Genomic DNA, 19,684 nt, shown 5'->3' with positions numbered 1-19,684 from the left:
TTGTCACTGCAGGGAAGGCCAAAGCTGGGCTCGGATGCTGCAGGTTTGTCTCAGCTGCCAAAGCAAATGGCACCAATGAACAGCAGGCAGAGTGAGCAAAACAGCAGCCTACGTGTGAGTTGTAAAATGTTATCCTGCACCATCACTAGTAATTCATGTGCCACACTTTAGTCACAAGGTGCTGCTGCAATGCAAGGGGGGGAAGATTTAAAATGAAAGCATATTCCAGTGTTTTTGAAAGAACTACTCTCAAGTATGCAGGATATTTAAGTGAAAGGTAAGAATTGTATCATGAGAACTGTTGAAAATCTTTCATGGAACTCCCACAGAGCAGCCAGGCCACAGTCACTGACTGTCCTTGTGCTCTCAGGCCTGCACCAAAGCCAGGTGTGAAAGCCAGGACAGATCTGTTCATCCCCACTACCATAACCACGTGTCCCAAATGCACAGGGGACACAGAACTGCCATTGCATTCTTGCTAAAAGCCTCCCACCATCACATTGCCAGTGCAAGTGGCTTTTCTAAGAGATGCTGGTGTGCACAGTTCATACCCTCAAACAGAGAAACACCCCAGGGTGTTCACACAGCAGTGAATGATGCACCCTGAAAAAAACAGAATTACTCAAAGTTATTTGGGCACTTAGGCTATAACAGTGCTCAAAAGCAATATGACCCAGTTATAAGAACACAGTTTCAAATGTCCAAGCCAGTTCTCCTGTTTTAATACAGTTTTAATGAACATCAGTCCAAGAGATCACTTGATAGTATGAGGTACATTCCTTGACCACATATGGCTGTGCTTAAGGAAAAGGACAAACATATAATTAAATTAAATACTGTAATTTAATTTAGTAGTAGTTTAATTATCAAGTTAAAAAAAATTATAATTAACTATTAACATTAATGACTTAAGACCTTTTAGAAAGCATGAGTCCAAAAGGAAATATCCACAGATGGTCACAGACTTGTAGTGCTTCCACCAGCACTGCCACCTGCAACAGTCTCTTAAAGGACTATTTGTTCAGTGAAGAAATTGGTCTTCAGTCTGTAACAGGAGCCTCGGCTCTGCTACTTTGCGTGGTCTTCCAAGAGGTACACGATCAGCTCGTAGGTGGACAGGACAATGGCTGTGTTTGGGATCTGCCTGATGAGCTGGGCAAAGAGTCCTCTGTAGAAGGCCAGGTAGCCCTCCTCCCGTGCCACCAGCCGCGCTGTCTGCAGGAAAGCCTTGTACTTGGTGCCCTCCTCCCGCAGCCGCGTCCGGATCACCTCTGCACACAGAACACAGCCCAGTCACCAAGGGAAACTGCCTGCACCAGCAGGGCTCCTGTGGGCAAACCCCAGGGACAGGGAAACCTTCTGCAGCAGCTGGCACAGCCAGCCAGCAACCCTGGACACACTGCCCTCCAGGCAGGAGGGAGAGTTAGAGAGGAGTTCACCCCAGAACCCGGGACACACCGCCCTTCAGGCAAGAGGAAGAGTTAAAGAGGATTCCTCTTTCATGTGGAATAAATGAATGATTGGCTCATTGAAGCTAATTCAGATCTAAATGCTTTACTGATGCTCACGTAATCAATACTGGTCCTTCTACACAACCATGTCATCCACATCCATCCAAGAAGACTAACACTGTTCAGTGCCCAAGTGCTTCCCACAGCCTGATCACAGAATCCAGAGGCTGTGGGTACTTACCCAGTTGAGGCTACTAGTGAGAACAGAAACATCAGGCAATCAGTTTTTGGTGGCTTTTGAGTTGTTTTGAACCAGCAAGTCCCAATCACCAAGCACATGTCTCACTAGGAACAGTGGGACCAGTACTGAAAATGCCAGTGCAGAAGCCACAGTACCATGCATTTGGCCCTGCAAACAGCAAAGGCTTTTACAGCCCTAGACCCTGCATTTGTCTCAGATTCCAGGCAGCAGCTGCTGTAGTGCACTCACAAATGGAAGGGTTAACATACCATGAGGATAAGCAATACAGGAGGCACAGCCCTTGGAAACAGCAGCAGCAACCATCAGTCCAAAGAAGCTCGTCGAGGTCCTCTCGGTCCCGTTAGAGGAAGGGGGCAGCTGGACTTCCTTCAAGTGCTTTTTTAAACTTTCATAAATAGCAAAGCAGATAATGGTCTCAGAAATCCCTGCATAGGAGGCAGTCAGGCCCCTATAGAAACCACGGACACCTTCTGTCTGGTAAACATGTCTAGCACACTGCAAAGCATTCATTGGTTTGGAGCCCCTCACTCTACAAAACAAACAGAACAGAACATATCATGAGTCAGGAAAAATAATTAGTATTAAAAAAAAACCTTATGGCTTTCAATACTTTTTATAGCTATGGAAATGGTTCTCTAAATTTTACTCCAAAATTCGCCTAGGAAAGCTGCACAGAGCAGGACTACAATGCTAAGAGTGCACACTTGGCTTTGCTACTCCACTAATATATACTCATATTTCCTTCAGCTCAGGTTCAATCTAGTCTGTCACAGCTCACACCAAGGCTAAAAGACAATAAGCACTGAAGACACACGGCTTTGTGTCAAACTGGTGATTCCATTTAAAGCCATCTTCAGCAGGCCAAGAGACAGAAGTCCTGCTGCATGAGACATGATCCTTCATTTTGAGAGGCAGCACTCAGTTCAGAGGTGCCACCCTGCAAAGTGCTGGAATTAAGTCTTATAAATTATTTATAAAGTTGTCGTGCCTCATAAGATCCTTTTAATCTGACCTAGCATGTCCTTGCAGGCAGGAATTTCCATTCTAAGCAGTCAGGTTATTAGCAGAGTCCCTTATTGCTTTGATATCCACCAGTGACTGTGAAGCATTCAACTAAAAGAAATTGCTGTCAAATTCCCTCTGTCTTCTGGACGTGTGGTTAACAGTAACATGATGCAAAAGAACATTAACCCACTGCAGCAAATCCTTATTGCTTGTAGGAAGTTATATGAAATAAACTGCTGTGTGTTCACCCCAGTTTGAAGGCAGCACCCTTGCTGTTACAGCCTCCTGAGCACCCCACCTGGGTGACCTGGGAGCAGTGCAGGTGATGCTGCCAAAAGGGACACAGGCTTCACCCTCATGCTCAGCCTCCCACTTAGCTCTCATGGCCCTTCCACAGCTTCTACCACTGCTGTATCACAACCTTCTGTCCTCAACACATTTATCCTCATCTTCAACCCAAGAGGATTCTGTAAGCAACACAGAGAAATAATGCTATGCTAAACTAAAGATTTACAGTGAAACCAGAGGCTGAACCTAACCCAGCACTCAAGGCAACTCCCACATCCTTCTCAATAGTTTCTGTGCACCAAACTGAGGAAAGACACACAGAACATGAACCTTTAGTCTGACCACACAGAAACATGGCTTGAAAGGTGGAACTGAGAGTCAGGGAAGAACTGGGCAAGACCTATCAAAATACAAAGAGCCATGAGTAAAACCATGATGGTTCAGTTTTCCAGAGGCTGCTGTGGCCACCCAGAGGCTCCCATTCCCCCCCTCAGTCACTCACTTCCGTTCCAGCTGCATTCTTGTTTTCACCATCCATATAGGGTTCATCAGGGAATTTGTGATAAAGGCTGAAAAAACACGACCACAAGTGCAGCTGAAGCCAGGCCATTGTATTGCCATGAACTCACACCCTGTGCAGAGACACCTTCAAAAGCCACACAGGTGCACAGCTTCCAATTTCATGCTAAAATTCAGGAGGCATCAACCCATGGATTCTTCCTTTTTGCACCTATTTGAATTTGTGTGTCACGCTCCTAAGGGCTGTTGCAGACAAGATCCCTGCCTTCCTGGCTGGATTTGGAATTCCAGCTCAAAGGAAACCCTTGGGGACACAAACCTGAACTGGACTCGTGTTCCCCAGGGCTGTAGGTGGTGCCATTGAGCTGCTCATTAACAGAACCCACCCCTAATTAAGAGCTTGCTTAGGGAAGGATTATTTTTAGTGACCACTCTGGTGACTGATGACTGAACTGGGGGAGCTCTTCTGCAGTATTTTTCCTACAAGAACAAACTATTTTTTCCCAGCCTGGTAGGAAAAATACAACATCCTGAAACAATTTGGCAAAAGCAGTATCAGAAGTTTAATGGTGTTTACGAATATTTTTTCCTTGCATTAAGAGACACGACCAGAATATTGCAGTAGGAAAAAACATCCTAAATTAGTAAACAGCAATCTACAAATATTTCTGTGCTGAACAGAAAAACACTTCCTCTGTAGACAAGGCCAGCTAGAGCTAACAAACTCCTGGGTTTTGGCATACACCAACCCAGACTTAGGGCACATTTTCAGCACCTGCCACACACTGGCCTCTGTTCTAGGAATTACAAACACTCACCTGCAGAACCTGCAGAACAGATGTGCACAATGTTGCTGTTGGGCACAAACATGCTGTTAAACTGCTCTTTGGCTTTGGAGTAGCAGGCAAAATAGACAGCTCTGAGGGGGAAAAAAGAAGAAAAGCATTGTAAAACAGATAATGCCAAACTGGACAATTACTGTTCTTTTCCCAGCCCCCTGAAAACCACAACTCTCTGAGGAGGCCTCCACATGACTACTTCCATCTGCATGGACACAGGGGGTTTGTGTTCTCTCTTCCCTTACACTGCAGTGCCACAGTTTGACTGGGCACCCACAGGGCAGGAATATTTTGCTGTGGGAGGCAGCACGGTGCTGCAGACAGCACGAGTGGGTTGCATGGAAAAGCAGAGCCCTGGATTCAGAACCCTGCTGCAGGGGTTACCTGTACAGAAACAGCATTCCCTGCTTCTGTGGGGACATCCCACCTACCAGGCAAGAGGCCAGAGAGGGAGTTCACCTCTCCTCAGGTTCCTTTCTGACTGGAAAACTGGCTCTAACTGGTTCAGTTTCAGGCAGAGAACATCTGCCAATATCCAAAGTGCTAATGAGTTTATAATTTCCTAGACAGAGAGATCTTCAGCCCTGCCAAGAACAGGACAAACTCTGGTGCTGCTGAAAGGACACACACCCCTTCTGGGGCTGTGTGGCACCAATGAGACTCCTGTGCCCTGGCACGCATCTCCCACTCCCTAGGCAGGCACTGGGAATGTCCAGGGGAAACAGGACATTAGAATAATGCAATTTTTAACCTACAGACTTTTCTGCACTGCTTTCTCTTCCTTTTCAGGCTCAGAAGCAGCTCTTGCAATAACTTGGAACTTAAGTATAGTTGGCATTTAAGTGCCTTATTTACTCTGCATCTTCCAGTGTTATAGAAGTGTAAACCAGACTTTTATCAGTGTTTCTTGATGTGTACACTGAGCAGAATGCAGACACAAATCTCAGTTTACAGAAGGGAGAACTTCATGACCTATTATTTTGAATCACAAATGCACTGCAACATTTGTGTTGGCACCTTAAACATGGCTTTTAGCAACAGTTTAACTATTTACCTTGATGGTGCAACTCCAACCAAGTTTGGACCCAGCCCTCGGAAGAGCGACCTTGGTCCTTCTTTTTCCAGAATTGACCTTAAAATACAAAACAAACAGGGAGGGAGAAGACAGTATTTGAGTTCAAAGTTAGTTTCTTGTTCTCTTGGGCAGAGAACCAAAAGAACTACACAAAAGCAAAGACTATGACTTGTGGAGCTGTTAGATTTTAATCTACATGATATACTTCGAAATAAGTGGAATTATACACTGAGTAAAAACCACTGTACCATAAAATTCAGTGCTCTACAGGCAAATGGGTGTCAAATGGCATGGGGTTATAATTTCCATTCTTTGAGAGCTGTCAGGAATTGAACTGAAGTTTCATGGAGAAGCCAGTGATAGCTGACGAACAAAGAATATTTTTAGTGTTCTCTGTATCTAAGCAATTCAGAAGTTTGCTTCCCATACAGTCCTGTACAGAGGAATGGAAAAAGAAATCCTTTTTTCCTTTCACAATTACCTAGGGATGTGCTTTTCCCCCAAAGAAAGCCGAATGTGGCAATCCCACTACAAACAATGGGAGTGCACAGTCTGCCACAGCAGCTCACCCTGGGAAAAGCAGGCAAGAAATTCCAATTCTGGGTGGCTCTGTGGGTGTGCACTGCACCCTCTGGAGCTGCCAGCCTCTCACAGTTTGCTCTCCAGCCTCTCACAGTTTGCTCTCCAGGTCACTGGCACTGCTCAGAGCGCTCCCCGCAGATTTCAGCCCAAGCTCATTTGACAGCAGCAGCTTCTGGAACACTTTTGTTTTCTGCAGCAGAGCTGAACTTTCTGTATAAACTCCAGGGCCGAGTGTTTCCAAGGAGACAGATCCACCAACTACTTGTTCTTTGTCACTTAACAGTCACGACTGCAGCTTCCAGCTGGGCTAACTCATCAGAATCCTAAATGGATTAGACAAACCAGCCTGCCCTTCTGGAGTGCTTTCTATCAGCAGCAGCCTGAACCTGCCCTCTGGGTACCTGTTTTCCTTCTTTTTACAGCAGTCAAGGCCTTTCATACTCAACACCTTTAACTCTCACAGAGCAATTTCCCTGCCAGGGCTCCTTCCTTAGCCACACAACTTTCCCAAACCATGTCCAAATCATGCCCAGTTTGGCAATGATCAGGACTGAGAAAGGGATGAAAGGGTAAAAGCAAGGGACTGCACTTCTGTCTTCAAACATTTGTATTTTCTCAGGTCATTATCAATAGCATTAGCTGCTCCTCACAGATGCTGTCTGCAAGGGACTGACAGTAGAAACACTTTGCTCTCACTTCTAAAGCATCTAAAGTAATCAGGTTGAAAGCTTGGCCATACACACAGCTAAGCAATTCCTGAAGTGAAATTAAATCAAGGTCCCAGTCACCAAACTTAATGAGCTTAATAAATATATTAAAAGGCTGACCCATTTTAAATCATTTCTTCTCTCCCTAAAAATAAAAGACAACTCCAGAAAACGATGGGCCCAGAGGATTAATTAAGATCTTTCTGCCTCAAAAGTTTTCACTTTCTTTAGTTACAGCTGCCTAAAGTCCAGTGCTGCAAGGTGAAAAGACAGCAAAGGAAAGGGCATTAAAATCAAAGCAACTGGCACTGCCTTCTGCATTCAGTCACGAATTGCTCTAGACTCACCTCTGAGTAGACAAAGAAATGTTTGGCAGGGGAGAGCAGGCTGTTTACAATACAGAAACTCAAGTCCCAGAATGACTCCAGCCAGAGAGCTCTGCAGAGAATTTGAATTAGCACTCAATGTTATATAACTGTGCAGCTTCTCCCCAGGCAGCCTGCCAGGCGTGCTGGCCTTACATAAAATCATTCAGCTCGCTCTGCTGGGCAGTATTTTCCTTGGCACTGCTGCCACCTGATCTCTGCAGGACCTCTGCATCACCCTGGGCTGCCCAAGCAGCCAAACAAACTCAATCCTCCTGCAGGAGGGCTGACCATAAATCCATGGTGCTGTGCTATTAACATACAGGAGCTGAGATTGTCAGAGATGCTGGTGGAACTTTGAGCAGCTGTTTGATAATTTCACATTTCCTCTTCTTTATGAGCACACATCTGAAAGGGAGCAGCTAGAGCACCCAACATTGCAGTCTGCACCGCTCAAGGCTTTTAACAGAAACCAAGACAGGTGTAGCCAGGACTGATGCACAACAATGATCAGCAAAGACAACAGCTAACAGCAGAGGAGAGCTCAGAAAGGCGGCCACAGCTGAGAAGGTCACAGCCTCCAGGACCCCCACAGGATACTTTATTTTAGTGAAGTGGAACTGGGAATGGTGACTGGAGGAGGAGCAGCACTCACTTGAGAACACTGAAGAGCCCAGGGGACACAGATGTTGGCCTGACCATTCCTTCCCCACTGATGGTCCCCAGCTGCACCTGGGGGTAGTACACAGTCCTGGTGAAGGCCAGCTTTGAAGACTGAAGCCTCGTCTTTATCACCTCTAAGGGACAGGTAAAGATGGCTCCAACTGTTCCTCCGCACCTGCAGAGCACAGAGAGAAGGCAGAATGTGACACAGGTTGTTGCAGGGATGTGCAGCAGCACAGCACAGGAATGAGGTCTGAAGGCTGCTCTGGTTACTCCACGCTGGACAAACAGGCAGTTTGGCACCAGGCAGGGCAGACTGTGCCCATGCCCTGGTGGGCAGGGATGGCAATGGTAAACACAGAGGTGATTCCAGCACCAACAAACATCCCTGACTGACCACGGGGTCAGGGCACCAGCGACTGCTCCCACGTCCTGCCAGGACCTGGGAGCTCTGCCTGGAAACACTTCCGTGGCATCCCTCTCTCAGAGCTGCTGTCCTAAAACACACACAGCCTTGCATGGATTTTTCCCATTTTTCTTATGGGAAGCAGGAAGCTGCCAGATGAGATCAAGCCACTGGGGACTAGGACACTACAGAATGAAAAAAATAACATAATTCTTCACCATTTCAGTACTTGTGAATAAAGAACGGCCTTCAGAAGTAGCAAACATCAAAAATACACTAAGCTAGGCACTCCTAAAAACAATGGATATCAACTTTTTTAGGGGGGAAGGAGGGAAGGAGCAGCAAGGATGAGAAGGAGGGTTGGTAAAGAGAATAACAGGGCAGAAAGGCTCCTAAAGAACAGACCTCCCATACTCTGATAAGAGGGACAAAAATGAAATATTATACACACATGACCCTATAACAGGCATATATTAATCTTAATACAATCAGACTGAGCCTCAAAAAAAGGACATCAGGCAAGAATATAAAGTGTATGAGTCCTAATTTCATCCATGATCTGGAAAGTGACTGGTCAAACTATTTCTCTCTCTGCTGCTGTTCCTCTTGGGTAATTGAATGTTCCTTCTGGCAAACTCCATGATTAAACATAATGCTGAGGTTGGCTAAAAGGTAATATATATCTACATTTTATTGCTCAAACACACTGGGATTTAGGAAGACTTCAGTAAATACTTTGGGTTTCTTGCAAGGGTATTTACTACAGCTGAACTGGCTAGGAAATATTTTCTTTGTTTGCACAAGTGTCAAAGCATGTGATTGCTTCAGAAACCTGTGTTTATGATTTTCCTTAGAAAACACCAGGGGTCAACAACTTAAATCTCTTTGATGTTCATGTGAAATTGCAATTTTGGTAGTTTTCCATGAAAGGGAGATGAATTAAAAAATAACTGTACCCTTTTTCTTGTGTACAAAACCCCACATTGCTTGCTAAAGAACAGTGCATGCACTAATTTGGGAACAGAGATCCACAGAAGGCCATTAATAAAGGCCTTAGTGGGTATTTTCTAAAGCCCCCTCCAGACATAACTACCTTACTGGGAGAATCTTTTTTTAAACACGGGGAAAGGGCAGCAAAAGAAGGGCAGAAAGCTCCAAGCTGCAGAGGCACAGCAGCCCATGAATGCAGCTCATTTTGCCTGTCGAAGCAGTGTGTTTTATCTGAACAGAAACCATTCTCTGCCAAAGCCCCAAAGGTGCTTTAACAGCGTGGCCACCCAGGCTGGGCAGCCACAGAACTCCAGGCTCTTCACCAGGCTCCAAAGAACACCCCAGGGAACACAACTGCCTCCCCACAGCTTTCCGGTCCTGCAAGATTCTTTCCAAGCAGGAGCCCAAACCCTGCTTTGCAAATGCAAATGCACCCACCAGAAGAAACTGCTGTAGTGGACACTGGTAATGTGATTAAACAGCATTGTTCAGTTCCTCTTCCTTGCTGAAAGGGATGGAAACCTAAACGAGGGACAATCCACACGTGCACAGTGACAGATCCTGTGAGATAGAGCTCTGCCTTCACCTCTCTGAAAGCTTCCGAGTGTTGACTGAAGCCACTGAGCTGATCGTGAACTGGAATTGTGTCATCTGGCTCTGAAACACCCAGACCTTATCAGCCTCTGATTATTGTGTGTACTGGAGCAGGGCTTGGAGCCCAGCCCTCTGTGGCTCCACACGGCCAGGAGGAAATGGCTTCAGCTCATCCTTCTCTCTTCTGTCAGGCGCCTCTCACTTCTCTGAAATGACAGAGGCCCATCAGCAAAACCTTTCCTGTTCCCACAGACATTACCTGGACAGAAGGTGTTTTCAGGGTCCCCCCCCACTGCTGCCTTTCCAACTGTGTCCATCCAATACAGACACACATACGTGCAATTAACTCCTGACTAATCACCACGCTCCAGAGCAACTGCAAGTCTGGGGAACTCCATCAAAGTGATTGGATTGCCTTAATTCCCAACTCCTTTATCTACCAAGGCTCCACTACTGTGTATCCAGTCCTCAGTCCCCATTTATTTTACATTAAAACAATACTTGGACAGTAACAATTCATAAATTCATAAATGGAAACTTTATTTTCTATTTCTGAACTACCAGCTGCTCAGTCTAGTGACTCCTTGCCCCACAGTTTTTTAGCTCTGGCATATTCTCTCCCACATCAGCTGTCTTCTTGCCTTCCTAGCCCACTCCTTGCCTTTCAGCCTGATAATCCAGTTAATCTATGCAGCCTTTAAGATTTAAGTATTTCTGCTAATGCATATATAATCCTCTGATACCCAGCATGACAAGTTTGTATCTGCAACACCAGTTCTGACACTCAGAGTTTATGCTGTCAGTGGAACATTTCAGAAAAAAAATGTTATCTAACAGCAATTCCCAGAGTGTCACCAGGGTGAACACATTATGTCCCAAACATAAACACACTGCAGACAGTTCAAGTAAGGACTTTGATGTATTGGGCAGTTTTTTCAGATGAGATGATTTTCCTTTGCATGGGAATCCCACACATCATCCCCTGGGAAGATGCCTGACAAACAACACGCTGTGCACAGAAGAAACACTTTGTATTCCTGGGGTGTCCCAAATGCCTACAAACAGCCACAGACCCTGAAACACTCAGGGATATGGAGCAGGATAAATTGGATTTGGGAAAATCGTGAGCTGCAATCAAGCCCTCACTCTGTGAGTCAGGGTTTTTGGTGCATCAGTGCAGCACAACAGCTCCAGAGATGTGAATGCAGTGCTCACTGCATGAGCCTCTTGCAAAAATCCTCAAGCAGAGTCTAAATCTGTCCTTGGTGAACAGCACAGAAACCCCCTGGAAACAAAACACCACAGCAGAGTGTTTTCAACAGGTCAAACATGGCGATACAGAATGTACTCCCTATTAACAGCTGAAGAAATAGAATTTACTTCCATAAAGAGAAGAACGTTTAAAAAACACACAGAGGACACACACATCAGAATCCAATTCCCATTCTTCTCCTGCTGCCAGGTTCCTGTCTGTACAGAGTCCATCCCCAAAGTATCGATGACCTGCATTTGAAACAAACTCTCAGCACCCACTAGCACAACTGATAGAGAAGCCAAGAATCTTAATTAAGGCTTACTTCATCAGTCCTAGATTTAATTACTGAGCAATATTCTTAATACAAACATCAAGCCAACCTGAATGTTAAAGGAAGGCCTGCAGAACAAAGTCCTTCCAGCAGAGCACCACTGACTTGAGCAAGGTCACAAAATGATGGAGCTGCCTGGTTACAGCAATCACAGCTCAGAACCAGCCTGACACATTTGGCTTGGATTTGATTTTGTATTGATTTTCTAAAACATGCCACATGCTCCAGCACGACACGCACACCTGAAACAGCAAAGCAGGTTCCACCTTTGATATTTCATTACTGCATCATCCAGACTGTGAACAAAACAAGCCTCTGCATTCTCTGATGACAAGGAGACTGAGTTCCAGAGCAATACAGACTGCTCCAAATGCTTTAATGCTATTAACCATTCATTCAATTTCCACCTAATCACGTTGTTACCAGGTGTAGCTATTCCTGTAAGCATTTCCTGTGCTCCTTGAGGTGGGGAATGCACAGGAACCTGAACCAGGAGCAGGGTGGGACAGTCAATCCCAGCACAGCTCCCAGGGCTGGACCACACAAACATCTTCAGGTGAACACTGCTTCTCTCCACGTCACAGGTGGAAGCATTTCCCAGCCTGTTTGTCAGCATCAACACATTGCCTAACACCACCACTTCTTAGGAAATCTCTGGAGCAACCAGCATTCCTCCAGCTGGGAAAACAACATGGAGAACAGCTTTTCCCAAACAAAAACAAGCAACAACGGCACCGACTTCAGCAGGGAAACAGGAGCCCTGAGCTGCAAACACCCTGGTGTCTGTTGTGCAACTGGGGCATCACTGTCCCTGCTGCCCCAGCCCTCGGAGCCAGGCTCCCACCACAGCCCCACGGGGACTCTTGGCTTGCTGCTGCTGCTGGAGGCCTGGAAAGGGACTAACAGAAACTAAAGGGGCAAGGAGGCTGTCTGCCTGAATGACCTGGTTAATGGGAAACCATCTGTTTCAACAGCTGGAGAGCACTGTGCAACACTCAGGTGCATTTCATCACTCCCAGCCCCTGAAGTGCCAAACATTCTATTCTGGCCCCTCAGACTATCTCGGACTGGCCTGCCTGCTTTGTGCAAACACAGAGATAGGAATTACTTTTAATCTGACACCACAGCCCACCCCCACCTTCCCAGAAAACCCAACAATGCCTCTATCAAAGTTATTTCAAGTGAATGGGTTCCTTTTACTTTCTCTGCATAAACCAATTTACAACTGAACAGAGTACTGGGATCCCTGCAGAAGGCAGGGGTACAATAAATCACCAAGGAAGATGCTGGCTTCCCAGAACTAGATTAAAACACTGTTGAGTTTAAAATTCCTATTTATTTATAGTCTGAGGAGTTACATGAGGACAGCAGGAGCTGCGGATGGGCGCTGTTACTGTCCAAACAAATTCCACGAGTACACCCAGGTCCAGCTTCTGTCCCAGGCTCCAGGTACTGCTCTGATGCAGGTGGGGGAGGCAGAGGGGACAGAGCATTCAGGCCAGCAGAAGGGCAGCGTCTCTGAAAAACTCAACATTTGTTTGGTTTAATATTATATTAAATAAACCTATTGCTCCAGGGACACGTCAGAGGAAAGAGAAGTATCCTGTTAAGCAACAGAAAAACCAATGGTCTACTTAAATCAGACAGATTTAAACTAACAACAGGTTTCATGTTGGCTTCCTAATTACTGTCAGCTGACAAGCACTAAGGAATAGTCTATTACTCAGATAATTAAGCTGTTAAAAAACTGAAATAAAGTATTTCTGACAAGGCCAAAAGTGCAATTAATCGGCACAACAGATGATTAAAACCTAATTTACACCATACAATTATCTTCCTAGACTACTATTAAAATAACTGCAATAAGTTAATTTTCTAAGGGTTTCTGCTTGGTGGTTTATGGGTTAGGGCTGTTACTTTTAGCTTTTAACTCAACAAACCCAATACAAGTGCTTGAAGCGAGAACACAGGTGGGCTGCCACGCCAGGTCTCATTCAGACACAAGTGCCAGCACCCCTGTTGCCATGCTGTGCCCCTGCGGGCCGGAGGGAGCCCGGCATCGCCGAGCACGGAGCTGCGGCCCGGCTGCGGGCAATGGGGCCGGCATCCCCCGGGCCGGCATCCCGCGGGCCGTACCGGGTCACTGACCGCCCGGGCCGGGCTCTGTCACCGAGCACCGCCGCGTGTGGCGACAGCGCGGCCCGGGAGCGCCCGGCGGTCGGGAACGGCGGCGGGAAAGGCCCCGCTCGCCTCCGGCGCGGAACGGAGCGGCGGCTGAGGGCAGCGGCCCCGGCCCGGCCGCTGCGGGGTCTGTCTGTCCCGGGGGCACAGCGAGGTCTGTCCGCCCCTCGGGCACAGCGGGTCCCGGTCATGCCCCGGTCCCGGGGGCACAGCGCGTCCCGGCCCTGCCCCGGTGCCCCGCACTCACCCCCCGGCGAAGAGGTGCAGCAGGGTGTTCTCCTGCGGGCCGCCCGCCATGGCGGTGATGAGGACGCTGAGGACGCTGAGGAGGATGAGGATGATGAGGGGGATGAAGGGCAGGGCGGTGCCGGCTCCCGGTGTCACCGCCGGGCCGCGCGCCGAACGGGCCGCGCGCGCGTGACGCCGCCGGGGGGGCGTGGCCGGCGGCCGCGCGTGACGTCACTGCAGAGAGAGACACCGCCCCCTCAGTGACGTCACGGGGCAGCCGAAGACAAAAATAAAATCGTTTTAGGGATCGTCTAATCCCAAAGCTGCCGGGAATGTTTAGGGACGACGTGCAGGTTATTGGGAGGTGTTACAGCGCCGGTAGAGCAGCTACAGGCTTTGTGTGGGGCGCGCTGTGGGTAAAGAACGCCGTTCAGCAGGGAGGCGCCACACCAGGCCAGCTCCACGCGGCTCACTGCGAGATTTTCACCAAAACGGTCCCTTTATTATCAAAACTGTCCCTTTTCCACCCAATCTGTCCCGTTCCCGCCCGGTTCTGCCGCAGCGCCCTCTGCCGCGCTGTCCCGGCCGTGTCCCGGTGCCGCGGTGACCGCAGCGCCGCCCCGGCACCGAGCCCGAGCCGCGGAGAGCAGAGCTCTGGGATGGGGTCAGCTATCCCGCCCCATGGCCGGCAGCACGCTGGGAACAGTGCCAGACCCTGATCTGATTGTCCCGCTGAGGAGGGACAATCCCCCCGTGGAGGAGTGTGACACGCGGGGTCCGCACCGGGGCTGGCCCGGGGGTGCTCCGAGCCCGAGCACCGCTGTCACAGAGAGCAGCAACAGTTACTGAGCCCTGGGCCACCTGCCCTGCTCGGGCCGGGCTCCTTCCTGCAGCGTGGCTCCAGGCTGGTTAGAATGGCCGTGCTTGGTTAGCACGGCTCCAGCCCGGTTTGCAGGGCTCTAGCTTGGTTAGCATGGCTCCAGCCCGGTTAGCACGGCTCCAGCCCGGTTTCCAGGGCTCTAGCTTGGTTAGCACGGCTCCAGCCCGGTTAGCACAGCTGCAGTCCAGTTAGCACGGCTGCAATCCAGTTTGCAAGCCTTTAGCTTGGTTAGTGCGGCTTCAGCCCAGTTAGCACAGCTGCAGTCCAGTTAGCACGGCTCCAGCCCGGTTAGCGCGGCTCCAGCCCGGTTAGCGCGGCTCCAGCCCGGTTAGCACGGCTCCAGCCCGGTTAGCACGGCTGAAGTCCAGTTAGCATGGCTCCAGCCCGGTTAGCACGGCTCCAGCCCGGTTAGCGCGGCTCCAGCCCGGTTAGCACGGCTGGGCCGGGGGCTGCACACATTCCCCAGCGCTCCTCACCGGGCTGCAGGACAGGACGCTCGGCAGGACGCTCGGCAGCTCCTTCCCCAGCAGGGAGCACTGCAGGAGCGGCGTTGGCAGCAGAACCGCCCGGGAGCTGCAGGGATTGAGCGCAGCCTGGCTGCACCTTTGCCTGGAAACGCCTCAAAGCCTCCTGCTCCCCCTCACCAAACACGTCGGCAAGGAGAGATCAGCTCTAATAAGCTCCGATTTCTCTGCAGCCATGTCACACAAAACCATTGCGCTGTTTGAGCCAAAAGTTCTCCCAGCTTCCCGGGCATCATCACCTTGGTTTACCTTCTCTTTGGCCAGGTGGGACGAGGAGCTGTGCTTGCTCGTAGCTGCTTGCCCATCCTCAACATCTGTACAGCTGTGCAGGGAATGCCTCCCTTCCCCATTGCCATTCCTGGTCCTGATCCCAAACTGGGCTGGGCATGGACTGTGCAGTCCCCCACATGCTGCCCTGCCAGAGGGACATTGCTGGAGGATCAATCTCTTCCTTGCCTGAGCCATGCAGGGCTTGAGCTGCAGGGGTGCAGCACCCTGGGATGTGTGTGCTCCATCCCCTCACCCCTGGGAGCTGCAGGGCTGCAGGAGCTGCAGGGCTGCAGGAGCTGCAGCACCCTGCTCCTCCATCCCCTCACCCCCAGGAGCTGCAGGGGCAGCAGGGAAACCAGAGCAGGTTCTGTGTCATGCTGAGAATTATCAGAGTTTTCAGACCAGAACGGGCCAGATCTGGGAAAACTCCGTGCTCCAGACACTGCTGGTACAGCCTGCTGAGCATTTCTAGGGAATTTCATCAGGATAAATGTGCACAGAGCACTGTGGCCTCCGCAGATCAGACACCGCAGGAGCCACATCAGGGGAAGTTCCTGAATTACTGCCACGCCAGGACGGCAGGAACCCAACCAGGAAAGGCTGGAGCTGGCTATTCCTGGGCCTTGTTTTGTCTGGTGGCTTCCTACAAACTGGAGCAAGGAGTCACCAGCTTGTTCCACATCATTAGCTGCTGGCAGCTTCCCAAGCATTACCAGCACAGCCTGGATCTCACCCAGTGTCTTTGAGGTGAAAGGCATTGCAGCACCCCTGCACTCACTGTTTCAGCTCCCAGTCCAGCTCCCACTCAAGGCAGTTCCTCTTTTTCCACTGACTGCAGCTGGAGCTGGGTCTGACATTCCTGTAGCACATCTGTCGCCAGCCCTGAGCTAGGTGAAATATTGGTGAAATAGTCCAAAACAGCAGATAGGGCTCTGCAACCCCGCTATTTCCTGGCATAAAATAAAACCCAGCCACACAGCCAAGCAGGAGCACGAGGAATTCTGTTTCCTTCCTGGACACACTGAACTCAGAGCAGCCCAAGACCCTGGTGACAGGAGCCTGCTGTCAGTGGTGTCTGTGGGGCTCTCACTATTTCCAAAGTGCCCCCCTGCCACCACAGGAATCTCTCTGGTGCTGATGCACACCCTGATAACAGCACTCACCTGCCCTCAGAGCAGGGGATATGCTCAGATATGGGGGACATTGTCAGACATAGGCAGAAAGAATCCTGATTTTTGGAGGATTACAAAGCAGGGAGCAGAGTGGCAGCATCCCCCCATGTGAACCAGCTCCCCTCCATCACCGCAGCAGGCTCCTCTGCAGACAGGACCGGGATTAATGGGAAACAGATGGAGCAGAGTCAGAGATCCAGGGCTCGGGACGAGCAGCTGAGGCACAAGGAGCTACCTGGACCCCGTTCAGGAGTGAGCTCAGGGACCAGGCATGCCGTGAATGGGGAGTGGGCTGGGTGGGGGGCTGAGGGGGTCCGGTGTGGAGCTTCCCACCCTGCCAGGGCAGCACGCCAGGCTGGGAGGAGCATTCCAGCTCCAGCACAGCCAGGGGGTCACTGACCACAGCCTGCGTCTTTCCTGCCCTCCCAGGTTAAATTGTCATTAAATTTAAATTGGTAAATTGCCATTAAATTGTTAAATTGTCATTAAATGTCACCAGGGCCACTGAGGGGACACAGAGGGGACATTGCTTCCTGCTGGGGACTAAGGACAATGCTATACTATATATATATATATATATATATATATATATATATATATATGTATATATATGGTGTGTATATATATATATATATATATATATATACACACACACACTATATACACTTATATATTTTTATTTTTTATATAATTACATATCTATAATATAACATATAACATATAACATATAACATATAACATATAACATATAACATATATAATATAACATATATAATATATAATATATAATATATAATATATAATATATAATATATAATATATAATATATAATATATAATATTTTATATATATATATTTTTTTTTTTTTTTTTTTTTTCTATATATAATACAGGTGAACGGAACATTGTTATGGAGCAGAGTGAGAGCTGCTCCCAATCTGAGCCCTGGCATGGTGGTGACAGCTGCAGCACCCACGTGCTCTGCCATCCCCCAGCTGTAATCACAGCAGAAATGTGGTGGGAACATTGTCAGTGTGACCCACATCTGTCTGCCATGCCTCTGGTTCTCTGCAGTTTGACTCACAAAACACTGGGCACATCCTCAGTGTGACACACATCTGTCTGCCCTGCTCCTGGTTCTCTGCAGTTTAACTCATAAAATGCCTGCAAGGTGAAATCTCTGTCATCTCAGCAATACCTCCCACCTCCTTGGGTTTGCAAGATAATCACTTGATGCAATTTTTCCCTTAAAATAAGGATTGGTGATTTTTGAAGAGGGATTAAATAACTGGAGGGAGGATGGAATGCACAGAGGAGAGGAGCTCGGTTTCCAAAGGCTCTGCTGTTTTATTAGCTAACATCAGCACAAAGTGCTCAGTAAAATGGCTGCCCATCCCATCACTTTTATTGCCTTCCACATCTGCTTTTTTTATTGTCATTAGCTTAGCTTTAAACAATCCTTTCCAACCTTTCCTGTGTCCTGATCTTTGCTGTAACAAGGCTGTAACCAACATTTTCCATGCCTTGCAGCGCAGGGTTCACTGGGTCACTCCAGGAGCTCTTCCTTTCCCCCATCCCTGGCTCTGTGCACACTCCCTGAATCCTCCAAGGCTCCCCCTGCAACATTAAAGCTCTGCCTGACCTTCAGGTTTGTCCCAGTAAATCTTCTGTCCAGCACGGCCCTAAAACAGTCTGCTCCAGCAGCCCAAGATGAGGATTAAGTTTTATAGCAACAAGAGCCATAATTGCTACGATTTGAACATATTTTCCCCTGGATTTGTTTTTTATTCAGCGAAGGAGGATTTTCATTTAAAAGTGCTCTGTAACATCACAAATGGCTACAGGAGCAATGAGCCAGCAGCAGGGCTCCTGCAATAAACCCCTCAAGGACTGTGTGTCCTATTGTCACAGCTTTATGGGCACTGCCTCTTTTTCCATGGATCTGACACTGCCAGCCACCAGACCCTTCCAGAAATCTGCTCAGCCTGCTCCCCAAAACTCCACAATAAGCTGCAATGCCCTGAGGCATCTCAGGATTTCTTTGGGGACGGAATCTGAGCACCAGGATCTCTCAAAGCTCAGCCCTTTCCTCTTTTCCTGCTGCTCAAGAGCTCCCCCAGCCCAGGCGGTGCCCTGAGTGCTCCCATGGGTGTCCTGGGGCTGGGACAGGTGGGACAGGTGGGACAGATGTGGCAGATGTGGCAGATGCTGCAGGAACAGGGACAAGGTGAGAGGAGGAAGCCTAGAGGGAAGGGAACCTCTCCCACCAAGAATTTGTGCTCTGTACCCTCCACTCTGCCTCTCAGCCAGCCCCTGAAATGAAAACCATGTGGAGGGGTGGAGCAGCAGGGCAGGGATTTATGGCTTGTTTTATAGGAGATGATATAAAACACTTTTATGTCAAGTTCTCTGTTGTGTTAATTTCCTTTCTCCACATGCAGGACAGATCCAGGCTCTGTGCAGTCACAGAATAAATCTACCTATGGAATTCCTGTGGCCAGTGCCCAGCCCACCCTCTCTGTTAGCATGCCATTTATTGTGGATTTTGGGAAACAAAACCTGGAGCCAGGGCCTGTCTTTGTGCTGTGGGCACCTCAGCCCTGTGGGCTCAGCAGCTGTGCTGAAATGTGCCCTGAATGCCAACTTTAAATCTGATCCTCAGGATCCCACTGCAGGTTTAATCCCACTGTAAAACCTGCATGGCTGAGGGGATGAGCAGGTAAATGAGAATTATTTCTCTTTTATGGATTTCTGGGGATGCTGGCTGCAGGATCCTGTGTGTGATCTCAGGGTTTGTTGGGCATTGAAAGAAAGAGATGGCTCTGGAAAATGTCATTATTTAATGTAATTCCCACTTTGTCCTCTCTGAGTGAAACAATGAGGAAAGGCAAAGGCTGGGAACGGGTTAAGAGGGTAGGGGAAGCAGCACAAGCAGATTTTGAAACATGAATTACTGCATGCAAGGCAAAGGGCAGCCTGTTGATATATCTCACCCAGAGGGGCTGACAGGGTGACCTCATGGTGCCTGACAGACACAGCCCCGTCCCTGTGTGTGTGCCTGACAATCCTGCAGGCTCCCTCAGCCTGGGGTGAGCCCC

General features: G+C 48.7%; 1 protein-coding gene across 1 annotated transcript; it reads right to left on the bottom strand.

Annotated features, from left to right (window-relative positions):
- Positions 1-710: 710 nt before the first annotated feature.
- Positions 711-13,952, bottom strand: SLC25A33 (solute carrier family 25 member 33). Its single transcript, XM_059487438.1, has 7 exons — positions 13,761-13,952; positions 7,749-7,931; positions 5,419-5,496; positions 4,344-4,444; positions 3,509-3,575; positions 1,962-2,242; positions 711-1,271 (listed from the first exon to the last, which is right to left on the bottom strand). The coding sequence occupies exons 1-7, from the start codon at positions 13,808-13,810 to the stop codon at positions 1,069-1,071; spliced, it is 963 nt and encodes a 320-aa protein (XP_059343421.1). The 5' UTR covers positions 13,811-13,952; the 3' UTR covers positions 711-1,068.
- Positions 13,953-19,684: the final 5,732 nt, after the last annotated feature.

The sequence above is a fragment of the Ammospiza nelsoni genome, chromosome 22 (genome assembly GCF_027579445.1).
Source record: "Ammospiza nelsoni isolate bAmmNel1 chromosome 22, bAmmNel1.pri, whole genome shotgun sequence".
NCBI classification, from domain to species: Eukaryota; Metazoa; Chordata; class Aves; order Passeriformes; family Passerellidae; genus Ammospiza; species Ammospiza nelsoni.
This window is presented reverse-complemented; position numbering and strand designations above follow the sequence as displayed.

Coding starts and splice junctions, on each gene's coding strand:
- SLC25A33 (XM_059487438.1), bottom strand. CDS start 13,810: ATGGCGGGCGGCCCGCAGGAGAACACCCTGCTGCACCTCTTCGCCGGG. Junction 7,932..13,760: donor CTGCACCTCTTCGCCGGGGG/GTGAGTGCGGGG, acceptor TGTGCTCTGCAG/GTGCGGAGGAACAGTTGGAG. Junction 3,576..4,343: donor CTGTTCTGCAGGTTCTGCAG/GTGAGTGTTTGT, acceptor GTGTTTTTTCAG/CCTTTATCACAAATTCCCTG.